Source organism: Merops nubicus, unplaced genomic scaffold, assembly GCF_000691845.1.
Source record: "Merops nubicus isolate BGI_N331 unplaced genomic scaffold, ASM69184v1 scaffold3558, whole genome shotgun sequence".
Taxonomy (NCBI): domain Eukaryota; kingdom Metazoa; phylum Chordata; class Aves; order Coraciiformes; family Meropidae; genus Merops; species Merops nubicus.
In genome coordinates this window covers 4,211-19,826 of record NW_008624971.1, presented here as the reverse complement: position 1 = coordinate 19,826, position 15,616 = coordinate 4,211, and the positions used below count along the sequence as shown (strand labels likewise).

The 15,616-nt window shown below is 36.9% G+C and overlaps 1 protein-coding gene across 1 annotated transcript in view; it reads right to left on the bottom strand.

Moving 5' to 3' along the window:
* CASK (calcium/calmodulin-dependent serine protein kinase (MAGUK family)) overlaps positions 1-12,350 on the bottom strand; it is a gene marked incomplete at its 5' end in the record, with an annotated part of 61,188 nt that extends 48,838 nt beyond the window's left edge. Inside the window, one exon of the mRNA XM_008945504.1 lies at positions 12,229-12,350. Coding sequence (XP_008943752.1) covers positions 12,229-12,350 — 122 coding nt within the window. The remainder of the gene's footprint in view (positions 1-12,228) is intronic.
* Between the last annotated feature and the right edge of the window lie 3,266 nt (positions 12,351-15,616).

Genomic DNA, 15,616 nt, shown 5'->3' with positions numbered 1-15,616 from the left:
TCTCAACAGAACCTTTTTCTATGTATTACCAACAGACTTTCAGCAGGGCAAAATCTCTGTGGGCCCTAATAGTGGGCTTACTTTTTGCTGGGGTGCTCTATTTTCCAGCAAAAATTACTCCCCTCACCCCAGTAGCCCAGCCTCCACCATTTTCACTCAGCAGTGAGTATAAACATAACAATTAAATAAATACAAACATTTTTTAAAAAATAGTTGTTGTAAAATGTCACAACAATTGTAACTTCTGGAATTTCCAGACTGTTGAATACTTTGAATTTCAGTCTCAGTTCTCAGCACCAGTTACATTTGCTACACAGAAAATCAAAATGAAGAGCTTGATCTATGAACGCTTAGCAATACAACTGATACATTAACAAAGCCTGGTATAACAAACATAAATTGACAACATAGCTAATTAATTGAACAGTACTGGTTCTTAAGAAGACAAGTTTTGCTTTAAATTTTGTATGCTAGAACAAAATAGTATGAAGAGAATACCAACAAGTCAAGATATGCCACTACCAGTTGACCAGCATTAGTAGGAGACTTTCTGTCTTCTGTCTGTGTAAAAAGAACTAGCTTCTTCTGATATTTAAAGGCAGACAGCCCAAAGCCTAATCTACAATCAGGCATAAGAGTCAAAACAAACAGCAATGTGCAGAAATTCTCTTTTAACCATTTCATGTAAAAGAGTTAGAATACTGTCAGAACACAACCCCTATTCAATGCCACACTGAAAAACTTTGATACATGACAGCTAGTAGAAATTTAGCCTCAGTGTCTAGTCTTGTCTTGAATGTAATCGTCATTACATCACACAATGAAATCAGTATTTTGTTTATCCAAATTCTGGAAGTTTCTGTGATGCCAATGAGAAACTTTTCTTAAAACAAAAGATACTGAACTGCTAGAGCGAATCCCATGGTCTTTCAATATAAATACACATTTTGTGAGGATACATTTATAACTCAGACAGACAGATATTGTGTTGCCAACCTTAAATATTAAATATCTGAACTGAAACACCTAAAAATAATCACTAAAATGTGTCTTTATATATTTGACTTTTGCTTTCTGAACAATAATGCTGTATGCAACACAGTGATATTAGAAGACTGTTTTTCATCACTTTCAGGTTTTTGTACCATCTAAAAACTCTTGGGAGGAGGTGCTGCCCTTTGCACAACAATGTTTACTAACAAGAAGGCTTTGTTGCTCTGTTACCTTTCACAGCTCCCTATGTGATACTCCATTTACCGCAGAGGTTTCATGTGCTGTGAGTCTGAAAGAAATCCATGACCTACTGAATGAATTAATATTCACACACAGTAATATCAAAGAAGTGCTATGATAAAAGATCCAATTACATAATTGATACAGCATTCTTTCTTCTGTTAGTTCTGTTTCACAGAACAAAGGTGCTTCTTTCCCTGGGATTCTACACCCTCAAGGAAACACATCCCTGGAGGCAACAACTGTTAATGGAAAACACACTGAATAACAAGGTCACAGTCAGCAGAGCCTTTATCTTCAACCTTGTTTAAAGATAGTTTGTTCTTTTAACCACTCTGTTTTTCACTGTTAAGGACTGTGCCTGAAGCTCACTGTTACCATTTTAGCGTCAGTGACCTTCATTTCCCACCATAATTCTACAGCACACGTTACAGCTCTGTCCTGTACGAAAGTCTGAAGCATACTTGAGACTCCACTTTGTGATCTGTAAAGCATTACAGGCTACAGCCTTCCACAGCTTCAAACTTTCTTTCTGTGATACACTTATTGTAGAATGGGAGTATGATCAACCTTTGCGTCCAAGTTCCTTACCCAGTGAAATGCTGTGCAACTAAACAGCAAACAAAAACGCTTCAACAGAAGGTTTCAGGAAGCAACTGATCAGCCAAAATGAAGATTCCCTGACACATCATTCACAGAACAAGACAGTCTGAAGCAGTACATTAAGTCTGTCTGAATAGACAAGTGTTTGCTTCTGTCATGTTACAGAACTGACAGATGCCATCACTGCAGCTTGCTGCCTGACAGAGGTTATGCTAATTTGAAAGTTTTTGTTCTATACATTCACATTCATGTAATACATGAATTATCTTTTATGTAAAAAAATATTATAGTAGCAAAAAACCCTGAATTTCACTTTAATTTTGGTTATGTGACAGAACTGAAATACAAATATTCTTATTTTAATTTTTAGAGGAACTTTTACCTGCAAAAGGTAGGCCAACTGTAATTAGTTTTTTTTTAAAAGTTACCTGTAGTCTTACATATTCATAAGGTGTTACTTGTAGAACAGTTATTCTTGTTGCTACCTGTGTCAGAAATGAATGTGAAACCAGATTTTCTTATGCCCTTACCTACAACAGCAGGCAAGAAAAAATGATGCCAGGTAAACTCAGTTAACCCTGTGGAATTTCAACTTTTACTCCAAGCTGCTTCCTTTTTTTGGGGACCATTCCATATTTCTGTCTCACTTCTTTTACTTTAAATCAAGAACTTAAATTTTAGGAGGAAGAAGAAACAAGAGGAAACCAAATAGGGCAAAATAATTTTCTCAGTGTATTAGTTCAATTTGCACTGCATATAAATGGCAAACAATTGTCTTCTAGACAGTAAGAATGACAAATTTCATTGTATTGCATACATGAAACCTGAAATTCTGAGCATGCAAAACTGACATATATTCTATTTCTTTGCGAGGGGCTAACCTTTTACCTTAAGTGTACATGTGCTATGAACAAATTTTAGCTCTATTGTAGAATGTAATCCTTTTTAGCAGAATCTACCATGTGCTATATGCACTTCCTCTGTAAATGCCTTCACATTTCAGAGATAAAAGCTGAGGAAAGGGCTATATTCTTACAAAATAAACTGCAGGGTGCATGTGCTTTTTTTCCCCACAACCATCCTTTAAAATTGTGCCTCTTGATTTGCTTCATTTTTTTCTTTTAATTGTGCCACAAATACTGATAATAAACAATTATGCTACTCATCAAAATCACATAAGACTATTCTTTCCTTCTATTTAATATCAGGTGCCCCTAAATGTCTCATTCATGTATAACGAATCTGGACTCCAGTAGCTGACAGCATTATATTTCACTATAAGTTAGGACTTTAAACCAGTAATTTGTCTCATATTTCAAGAAAAACCCATATTAATACCCATCATAAAAGTTCTATTGATTAGAAGCTCCACCTCTCAACAAGTGATAGCAGATGTTAAACAATATACCAGACAGTACATGCACACAGCTTGCCAAAGAGGAAGAGGTTGCAATTGAGCAAAATTCTAGATAACATGTTCTCTCAAATTGGAAACTGTAGTACGCAAAGCATGGGATTGAATAATCTTAAATAAATACATGCTACACTTTAAAAATCATTGTGACAAACCAGAAATGATTTAGATTGAAGTAGGCTGACTAAGATGTCTTTGTACCTCCTCAAAGGAAGTGAGAACTCCTCAAATTCTGCTGCCGTGAGGTGACTGCAGATATCCAGGACCCTTCAGTCCTCCACTATACACTACAAGAGATCTTCAGTCTGCCATCAAATATTCTTCTAATTCAGGAACTCTCTGCCATGGTGGTGTTTTATTTTTTTCCCCTCAACTTCATTCCTATATCAAAAACCAGATTTTTCTCTGTTCGTATTGCAAAATTTTAAACTTGTTTTGGAACTGTTAAGTAAGTAAAACTAGGATGAGATGAAGGTACTGCTTTGCACATAGCACAGGAATTGGAAAATCAACAGAATGAAATTCAGTGGTCCCAACACTCTCATTCTGGAATGAACCAGTAGTACTTTTGCTAAAGTCATGGGCTCTTAAAGTATCATAAGATACCTTTAAGATATTTGTAATTTCATGGACACACAAATCCTATTATTTCAGTAACACACCTTTTTTTTTTTTTTCTTTTTCTGCTATCAGATATCGAATTGAAGCTGATCTTAACAAAACCAAGGCAAAACATCTTTTAAAGATGACACCAAGCAGCTAATCCAATAAAAGCTAGCATCAAATACATTGAAGTACTGGAGTGAGTCCAAAGAAAAGAGATGATGCTGGTGAAGAACCTAGAGCACAAGTCTTATGAGGACCAGCTGAGGGAACTGGGGTTGTTTAGCCTGGAGGGAAGGAGGTGGAGGGGAGACCTTATCACCCTCTACAATGACATGAAAAGAGGCTGTGTTAAGGTGGGGGTTGGTCTGCTCTCCAAAGTAAAAAGCGATAAGACAAGAGGAAATGGCCACAAGCTGTGCCAGGGGAGGTTTAGATTGGATATTAGGAAAGATGTGTTTGCTGAAAGGGTTATTGAGCATTGGAACAGGATGCCTAGGGAATTGGTTGAGTCACTATCCCTGGATGTATCTGACGTGTAGATGTGGTGCTTGGCGACATGGTTTAGTGGTGGACCTGGCAGTGCTAAGTTAATGGTTGGACTTTGTGATCTTAAAGGCCTTTTATAACCTAAATGATTCCATGATTCTATAAGCACCAGGAAAAACTAATTCCTCAATGCAGAAAAGGCTACAAGAAGAATTACATTATGTGGACAACACCTTGATACACCCCACAGAAAAACCTTTGCCCCTGTCTTGTCCTCTTACTTCCAGTATGGCCTAATAACCTACAAGAGAAACAACAGTCTTAGGTTAAGCCGAAATAGTGTTCATTCCCAAATCTGTCAGCTGAATTGACTATTTGGGGTTAGATCACCATCTTGAAGAAAACGATGCTAGTGACCATGAACCTCATACCAGGGGGACATAAAGTCCACATGAAACTAGTTGTATCCACAGTGGTTACAGAGGGCTGGCAAAGAACGCAGCTTCTCACCTGCTTTGTGACGTGAAGCGTATATTGCACCAGCAGGTGCTAATGTTGGATTTACAAAGTCTCCCCCATCCATGTAAATTTTTTTAAATGATATACTGAGAATAAAAATATACTGCAGTGAGCAAATTAGTACAAGAATAGTCATCATGTACCAGCCAACTACTTGAATAACTGGAAGTAGGAGGCAGTGAGGCCTGCCTGACTTCAAAGATAGCAGCATAGCTTACTGGGCTGTTACTGTATGGCCTTTGGGTATTTTAATGTAAAACAAGTGTAGACTGAAATATTCTGAAAAAAGCTCCCAGGACCAACAAAGCGGAAGTGTTATTTAAGATCTGTGGACTGTATCTCAGGCGCTGTAGCATTTCTTTATTTTGTCATTTCTCTGAGTAAGTCCTAAGCTCCTGGAGAAATAATAAATCGGAGAATCTGAAGTTTTATAAGAAAAAAACCCCAAAACCAAACAGGTAGCCTTTATGGTTAAAATAGAACTGAAATTAACTTGAACTACACTCAACATAAAAAAAATTACACTGTAATCAAAGGAATTTTTAATTCCACATACTGAAAGAAAAGTCTGCAGATTTATGATTTTGGAGTAAGATGTGTCGGTGCACAGAGGCACACACATGTACTTGCACAGACACTCACAATGACACACCATTGACACAGGGAGGATGACATTAGGCCAAGAGGAATCGACTTTATAGTACAATTCTCACATGAAGTACATGCTTTATTAAGCTGAATTTCACTTGATTCACCACATCTCTACTATGCTTACAAATACTCAGAAATGATGGAATATTAGTTAGAAAGAAAACAGGTTAAGTGCAACAATCATAATGTCATGCAATTCAACCCAGAATATTGCATTGTTGGAAAGTGGTGGATACATAAATTTCTCAAAAATTAATCTTAATAAATATAAAAGTTACTGCTAGGTCTTATTTGTATTAGTCTTGTGTTTAAAAGACCCAGTCGTACATCAGTATTATATTAGATACTATACAAACATGGAACAAAATGGTTTCTGCTCGGAAGATTAAATATAAAATGAATTCTCTATGTAAATTTATAAGACAGAGAAACAGGAAGAACAGGAAAATGATGAGATGATGCTGACTAGCACATTGAGCTACATTTTCCAGGAACGCAGAAAATTAAATGTAAAGATATGAAAGCAGTTGAAAATAGAAGGTATTTTAGAGAATGATTATGAAATAATGCAGAAGAAATTCTACAACAGCCTCTGCTTTTAGTATTCTTTCAGGTACAGCCTTCCAGAGAAGTTACCTTTTAAAGAAAAAGCATGCTCCACTGGTGACAGATCCAGCCCACCTGTTGAAGGAATTCTTCAAACAGTTCTCCCTAAGGCTTGGTCAGACGCAGTTCCTTCTACACTGCTTGGGAAAGGAGTTTCCTCTGCAGTGTCAGAGAGTCCCTCCCAATCCCTGGGGCTGAGCTTGCTGCCTCTGATGGACTGGGATAAAAGCCAGATTTGATTCCCCAAATAGCAAGGTGCTCTCCTGCCAACATAGTTTCTTTTTTTTTTTTTAGCAAATATTTTCCATTTGTTTTTGTCTTACAAACGTATCAATTAAAGGATAATTAAAAACAGGAAAACAAGGTCTTTTAAAAATAAGAAAGGATTATTTCACATAAGCATAGCACATTTTGAGGGAATTTAGCAAGACGTCTACCACACATAGACATTCTGATCTGTTTTTGCAAAAAAAAATGCATTCATGTTTCATTAAAACATGTTCCATTTACGAGTTTTAATATAATTGGTATTCAAGAGGGTAAGGACTAATGTTGATCCAAAGAACTTGAACCACACGATATGATTAACATAGAAAGCCATTCTTGTTCAAATCAAAACATAGAAAAATTAGATGATTCATGAAAATATTCACATTTTTTATACATATTTGCTGGTTTCATTTTCTTTTCTATATTATATAATAGATATTCCACCCATCAATTCATGATTTAAAGAAAAGATGAAGAAAATAAAAGCATCCTGAACAGAAAAATCAAATGCCTCTTGCTTTTTTTCAAAAGTATATAATGAAATTGTTAAAATAATACACAAGTCAGAATAGCACACAAAGAGATTAAAACACTTTCAAATAGAGAACTCTAGTATCAGCCATGGCTTGACACTGCTGAATAACTGCTGCTTTTACAAAAGCAGTTCAAATTTGCTGTGCGAATGTCCAGCATTGACAGGGTAAACAGAAGAAACCAAACCAAATCCAGTAAAAAGCTTTAGCCAGCCATCTAAGAGGCTAAACTAAGGTCCCAACAACATTCATTCTAGCAAAAGAGAAAATATGTTTCCTTAAAAGTCTGGACTTCAGGACCAAATCTGTTTGGATGACTGAGTTCAGAAGAAAAACTAATGGAACTCTGAAGCGTGCCTGTCCCTTTGAAACCTTACCATTAGCAGCAAAGGATAACAGACATGAAAGCTAGATTCTCTTGAAAAATCAGTATGCTTTAAATATATGCACTTGTTTAGGTTAAAATCTAAAGGGAAGAAGTGTCTACACATACAGATATGATACATACAGCTACTGCAAAATTTATTTAATCTCGTTTAGTTAAAATCTTATGTGTGCAACATGTTATGCCAGCAAAAGCTAAAATAAACTTCTTTAAAAGCTCATAACACTTCTATCACAGATATACTTGCAGAAATAAACCCACTTACCTTAATGATTCCATCTGTGAAAATAACGTAATGAACTTCTTAAATTAACAGCCAAAAGACAGCAGCCTAGAGAACTATCTGACTCAGGACAGACAGATGCAGACAAAGCCAGTAGCATAGAGAGGCCCCAGTCACACAAAAACTGATATTGTTCTCCTGCTGAGCAAAAATCTCACTTGTAAATCGAAAGACATCTGCATTCAGAATCATCCACAGAAAGCTCCCTGGAGAGGTGACCAAACTACTTGACTCAACAGGAAAATGATTTCTCTTGTCTCCTTCAGTGTAGACAGCTGTGTAAAATAGCTGCTTCTGTTTTTATTTTTTAGCAAACCTTGCTTCTTTTGATGCACTGATAGAGATGAAACAATGTGCAGAAGATCTTTCCCATTAGGCATAGCCTTGAAGTCCAGGATAGTTTTCAAAACAAACAATGATTAAGGTAAAGTCCTCTCTCATGATACAGAGAATAGCCAAACACCAATATCTCCAAAATTAGTAAGCCCTTCACATGTATTTGTAGCTTCTTTATCAGTACTGCTGACACAAGACAGCAATACCTCCCAGGATCTCTTTCATGGAAGTTAATTAAAAAAAAAGATCTTAATTTAAGCATTTGATAAAGCTTCTAAAAATCTGTCACTGGTAACAAAAAGCTGTTTCACTACTTACATTTAACTCTGTTTCCATGAAGTTATTTAAATACTTAAGTTTATTGCATTCTTTATGATCTAAATGGGATACCAGAATGAAACAACCTATATAGCTTTACACAGACATTATCCCAGCCAGTTCTGTGTCACACACAGGAATGTCCCACAGCATTCAGAAAAATTATCATCACATTTCTAACAGAAGCAAGGAAAAAATAAAATATGTCTCACCCAAGGTTCCTCTTTTACTTTACAAGAAAGATCAATGATTAAACAATAATATTTTTTTAAGGTAGTGAGTATTTCTAAATGGTTGCTGGTAGAAGGGCCTTTTCTTTACTCACTCCAGTAAACTAAATTAAGTTTTTGATATAAATTGTGTAACTTTTATACAGGAAAAAAAACACTTAACACCATAGAGGGATTCTGTAAAATCATGAAAAAAATCATACAACGAGAGTATTCAATAAGCCTACATCAAGATATACTGGTGTATTGCAGGATTTGGCCCAAAGTGAATATAAATTAGTTTTTAAGTAGTTAGCACCTTTTTCTCTTTGTTTCAAACAGCCTTGGCACCTGTGGAAGAGAGTCTTAAGATAGCTATCTAAACAGACATATATAAATGAATCAATGAAAATCAGTTGATGGGATGACATGAACCCTGCTTCCTACTGCCTTCAGAGGTGCCTGTCTTCACATCATAACAGTTAATGAATTACTGAGAAAGATCTGTACTACCTGAAAAAAATAACTCAAGAGTAACTTTCACTTTGAGCACAAAGATTGTCTTTGCTATTTTTTTTTTCTTTCAGAAAAAGAGTTAAGAAGCAAAAGAAGGTATTTCAGCAGCAAGAGCGCTCTATCATCATGTGTCTGCTCTATAAATAAGGATAACTCTTGAGAATGAGTAGGAACATGAGAACAAATTTAACTGTGGAAAAAGGCCAAGGAAAAGGAACAGACGTTTTAATGCCAAGTGACAGCCACAACTTCACAACAGATTAGAAAATTCCTATTTAGTAGAATATAATGCTTTACAGGTTCTAGTGGCCTCTTTAATCCCAAATACTCTGAGATGAATAAACAGTTTCCTTGGAAGAACTTCATCCATGTACAACTGAGGAGTTTTTCAGAATTCTGAGAGAAACTGGAGTAGTATCAATGCACAAGCAGAAATCAATCTCTCACATTCAAGTTACTGCAATGAAAAAGCTGCCCTTTCAAATAATGCTGTCCATAACTTGTTTCAGTTGTTCAAATATGTGTTTCATGACATTGCAATCTTTTAGAATTTTATTCTATATTATTCTAATCAAAGTATCTTTGGGGAGATTCTGCTATACCCCTTCCATATAGCATAATAAAACAAAAATATTTTTTGATAGAGTTTTGGTCTCACAAATATGTTATCATAGCGTGCATTTAAATGTGACCCTCTCTGTCTCACAGAATGACGATGACATTTAAATAAAAGAATGGCAGAGTGGAACGAATTCATTATAGTTTTTTCTTGTTTAGAAGGCTACAACAGAACATTAAAGAAATAATAGATCATTAGTGAGGTACTATGAACCAGACTGGTACTGTAAAGAACAGAAAAAAAGTGAAAAAATTGCAAAAGCATGAGTCAATGTCTGGTAGACCTGTCATACAGAAAAATCTTAAACTAAGTCCATCTGGTTTACCATGTTACTATCTTCCTGTCCAGATTTTTATTTCTCAGTCATATTATCTGGTCATCTTTTTACACTGCAGCGTGCAATATAAAGAGACAGAACAATTTAAACATCTGGAACACAAGCGAGATGAACTTAGACTGGGAAAAAAAAGATTGACATTTTAAAACAAATTTTAAAATTAGTTGGTGGACATGCAATTCAGGAAAGTCATGAGAACCTAGCCCTTTTTCCTACATACTTATATAATTTTATCCAATGACTGTTTCATGTAAAATACATAAGCAGTTATCAAGAACAAAGATTAGAACTGTAGTCTTGTGTCAAAGCAGTGCCCTTGTCACCTAACAGCTAACTGTCTCTGGTTAGTCGAATCATACAGGCAGGTACGTTGTGGGAAAGCTTTACCAGAAGGCATATGTTGCCATAAAGGCCAGTTCAGGACCGTAGATCCTCTTTGGGAAGGAAGTTATGTGTGGATTTGAATCCTTTAAACTTGCAGGATGCACAGAATCCAGGTGGCCCACGACTCACCAATCACTAAACAAATTGTAAGTGTACAATCTACTACATTTTAAAGTGTCTGGACATCAAAGGAACTGTGGCATCATTTACATCAGATCGTATCCCTGCAAAGCAACATATAGGAACTCCAGCATTCAACAGTTTTTTCAGAAACTCCTTAAAGCTTCTACAGCCATAATCATCTACCTGCAGATCAGACAGCTGGAATGACTCCTATTCTTGTGTGTCTTTCACTGGGTAAAAAGTATGGACATCTTGTTAGATTTGTGATATTCACTGAGGTATCCAAGCTGTTAGATTTAAGACATAGTAATAAAATGGTCATCATCTATATGTTCACATGAGCATTTTGGTTTGACTCAGAAGTGCATTCTTTGAAATGACTCTTTGATTATATCCACCTACCATTCTTTGGTTTTCATTGTACAGTGTTTACCAGAGCATATTTACTCTCAAATGACAGTAAAATAGAAGATGTTGTTTACCTACTGGTGGTTATTCAGTCCATAGGACTGGAGTATAGCTTGTATAAAGTAAAAGCCTTCAAAATATACAGAATTGTCAGCACTGGATCCTCAGTGTCAACTGCTGTGCTCTACAGATCTGCTACTGTCTCGTTGTAGTCCTTGCTAATGTGGACATACCCTAGGCTTCTGTGGATTTGGTCCCATTGTGAGTGTTTTTTTCTGTGGAACACGTAGACTGTTTCAGAAAAAGCTTGTCTTGCCTGAAAGTAAGCCCTCCATCTTCAACATCAAGTATCGATATATCCCAGTAAAAAACAGGGAAAATTTCTTCTTCTTCTTTCTGACCTTTATTCTAGAACCCAATACTGTGTAGAAACAGAAATCAATGACAGCATGATATGCTTTTGAATGTATACTACAGTGAAGGTCCTGTCACTCAGTGAGGGATGGAGCATAAGCCTGCAGTGATGCTGAAAGTCCTCGCTTTTGCAGAGAGTTAAGTTCAGCAAATAATTCTACTTCAAAACCATACATATGTTTTCCCAAATCCACAACATTCTGGGGACAGTACAAAGCATTTGCTTGTTAGGCCAGCTTTGTTAAAAAACTATTGGGAAATATAAACAGGATTTCTGCATGTAACAAGATAACATCAAACTCTGAAAACAGGAAGTCCTCAAGGCACAGAAAGCTAAGTAGCATACAAGCGTTTTTTCTCCTGAAACACCAGACTACTTGCTTCCCAAAATTATTTTTGCAATACAGAGAGCTTTAATTTTCTGGAAGAAAAAAACCAACAACTATGAACCATCTGATATCACAGTTGATCTGTACACATAGCCAGAGAGTGAAATATGCTCACAGATAAGAGAGTGAAGAAATGGGAACCAGATCCTGATTATGCCTACCAGGAAGCACCAAGCTGCATCCTTCAGCTTTGTTACTTTTGCACACTTCCTTGTGGAACACCCACTACTCTCTTATGATGTAATAGCTCTCTTGAGCCACAGAATAATACAGATTTAAATGACTGAGCCTATTAAATAGTCTGTTTAAGTATAGAACACAAACAGGCAAAAGAAAAAAGCCTCTGCGGATAACTTAAAGCAAAGCTATTCACTAAAACTGAGTCATTAACCACTTACATTATCTAAAATCTTCTGTATGTATAGTATTGAAATGTATTTCTGTGTAAAGTGCTAGCTGATTACTACATTCCACACCTAAATAAATTAATTTTGGTATGAAACAAAAAGGATATTTGGGATAAGACGTTATACAATGAACAACATATACAGAAACACATTCAAATTGTTTATCACAGAAAACTTACATCTAGTAGTGTGTGAAGATGTTGATCCTGGAAAACACTGTGAAGAAAATCTAAGTCTTTTTCACTGCAGTCTGTAAGTGCATGAATTTCCTCCAGGCTGTCCAGCACCTGTGAGACTGCTCCTATGAGGCAATAAACAGGAAAAATAAAGAAACAATAAAAATCAATAAAGCAAAGACTCATGGTAAACTGAACTTTGGAAAATGAAACTTTCATTTCATCTGGTACAACTGGAACAGGAACTTTAAAAAAGCTGAAGTTTTTACAGGAAAACTTATTGAATAAACTTTATGTATATTAAGAATGCACATATATAGTGTAACTATATATAAGAAATGCTTTAACTGAAGAAAGGTTAAAACCTGGTTTTATTAAGCTTAGCTTTGTTCTGTTTTAGCCTGGTTTCCAGTGATGTCTTATGAAGTTACTTGGATTATCTGCCCAACTGCTTATCCTCACCCTTCTCACTCCAATCTTCTCTTTCTTCACTTTTTGAACTGCTGGCCAATTTAAAACACATATTTCAAATTAGTAAAAATTTGGAAGAATCAGTGCTCTTACAAATTATTTTAAAATCAGCATCTGGATAGGGGAGGGAAGAGAAAGAAAGACCTAACTGCTATGGCCTCCAGAGGAGAAAAAGACGCTGTAACATGAGCTCCAGTTTTTGTTCTGCTTGCCTGGTTATCTCAGACCCAGCTATAGCACTTGCTGCCTTTTGGCCAGTTGATTGTTTTGGGTCATAGGAAGGTGGGGGCGATTTTTATATGGTGTAAGGGTGAAAAGAGAAGTAAGGAATATGGGAAGAGAAAGGAGAAGGAGGGCTGCATCAAGAGAAGTGTGGCCAGCAGGTGGAGGGAGGTGATTCTCCCCCTCTACTCTGCTCTGGTGAGACCCCACCTGGAGTTCTGCATCCAGTTCTGGAGCCCCCATTACAAAAGGGACGTGGACCTGCTGGAGTGGGTCCAGAGGAGGGCCACCAGAATGATCCGAGGGCTGGAGCAGCTCTCCGATGAGGACAGACTGAGAGAGTTGGGGCTGTTCAGTCTGGAGAAGAGAAGGCTCCGAGGGGACCTTATTGTGGCCTTCCAGTATCTTAGGGGGGCCTACAAGAAAGCTGGGGAGGGACTTTTTAGGATCTCAAGTAACAACAGAACTAGGGGGAATGGGGCAAAGCTGGAAGTGGGCAGATTCAGGCTGGCTGTGAGGAAGAAGTTCTTCACCATGAGAGTGGTGAGACCCTGGGATGGGTTGCCCAGGGAGGTGGTTGAGGCCCCATCCCTGGGGGTCTTTAAGGCCAGGCTGGATGAGGCTCTGGGCAGCCTGATCTATTGGGAGGTGTCCCTGCTCATGGCAGAGGGGTTGGAACTGGGTGATCCTTGTGGTCCCTTCCAGCCCTGACAGATTCTGATCTGTTTTAGCAGAGGACTTTAAAGCCCTGGTTGCTCTGTGGTTGGACTTGATGATCTTGGAGGTCCCTTCCAACCTAAATGATTCTATGATTCTATGACCCATGATGGAAGATGGAAGTCCATGAGGAGAGTTGAACTCACAGCTGGGGAGGATAGAGAAACACAACACAAATTCATAGTAAACCAGTCCATATTGGTTCCTTGTGTAACTTGCTTTAAAAATCAGGTATCAGCAGTGGCTACCACTTGTGTGCATTACTAGAATGTTACCTTTGGCTTATATAAACACCCAAAGCCCCTGTCTTCAGTTTTTTCCACAGTGGTATAAGGATCTGGAAAGACTGCAGGATATCCAGTGTTAGTCTGCAAAAATGCTGGTGTCTGACAGTGAATTGCTGAATACCTATTCATAAAAAAATTCTTAATTCTGGATACAGAATTCTATGCATTCTGTGCTTCGAAGATTTATCCTCAATATGTTTATTCTGTTTATTTATTCATTTGCCAGTGTCTTTTGTCTAGACAATATCTAAAAAAATGCTGTATTTCTTGAAATTCCATTCTCCACTATATGAACAATTCTCACCAGCCTTCTTTAATTCAAACCCTTTTGTAATCTATTACATTTTCAGAATGTAGTTCTGTAGCTGCTGTGCTTAGGGTCAGGTGTACTGGAGAAAAAACTGCTCTGTCTTTGATCATGACTAAGCATGCTCAGCTGAAAGGAACTGCCTGTGTTCCTCTGCCCGTGCCACAGCTTCCACACTGGGACACACAACAGGAAACCTGAGGAAACACAGGGACTGGGAATCTGCTGGTGAGAGCATGGAAAGAGCACAGCTAAGCCTCAGAGGCAAGGAGGAAAAACATTACCTAGGGATGCAAAGGGACTGTACTGAGTTTAACATTTTCAGTATGTCAGTTAAAGGCTGATGAACTTAAGAGATTTTCAAGCCTGAAGTGTTTGACTTTCCAGGATGCAGCTGTCAGAAGGAAATTTGTTAGAATTCTCTTTTATTTCTATTCTTATCATGCTTATAGTTTAAATAAATTCTTTTTTATTAAAACTTCACTTACTGGGTTCAAAGTCCTCTCTGTGTATTCAGGCTGTTTAAGGAAAACTCAAAAGAAGATTCACTTCAGAGGTTTGGATATCTTAAGAGTCTCTAACACTGCTCAATGTTGCTTAGAACCACTAAAACTTGAGCCAAATCCAGAAGCAATGAGAAGTATGTTCAAAGTTGTCTGCAGCGCTGTATTACTGTGAAACACTGAACGTTCTGGATCACCACATTATTTATTTGACAGTATTATTAACTTTGGGGAATTGTATTTTGTGGAATATTTTGAAGTCTTTCAAATAGAGGAAATAAAGTTATTATTTTTTAATATTTTCATTCCAACCTTTTTAAAATATGGGAATTCCAAAACATTGAGCTTTGTTCATTAAGTCTTTTTCTCCTGTCCATGGGTCACACTGAATAGAGGGCTACAAAAGAATGTGTCCAAGAATAGTCTTAACAAATTTGATGAGAAGTTCTGTCTGATTTTGCTAAGCCCTCAAAATCACAGTACTAGCTGATTGTTTTTTTACCTACAATCTTATGCTGTATATACTGCCATGTCTTTCATGCATTTACAAGTAACATGCACCTTCATGAAAAAATAGCATAGTAACAATATACTGACAGCATGTTATTGAAAAAAAAAATGACAGAACAACTCTACAGGCATTTTTGTGAACCCTTAAACTCCCTCTCTGTTATAAATGTCTGGTTAAAAGCCTAAAAGTACCTTTCAGAGGATTTTTAAATTCAAAGAAAAGATACTTCATAGAATAAGATTAACTGATCTTTACAGCATGCTTGTTCCTAAAAAGATTGCTATTCTATTATAATTAAGCTAAATTTCTAATCTTTGGGGAAAGTGTGAATGCACTCACAATTTATAATTAAAGCTTGTATTCTCTAGAAATA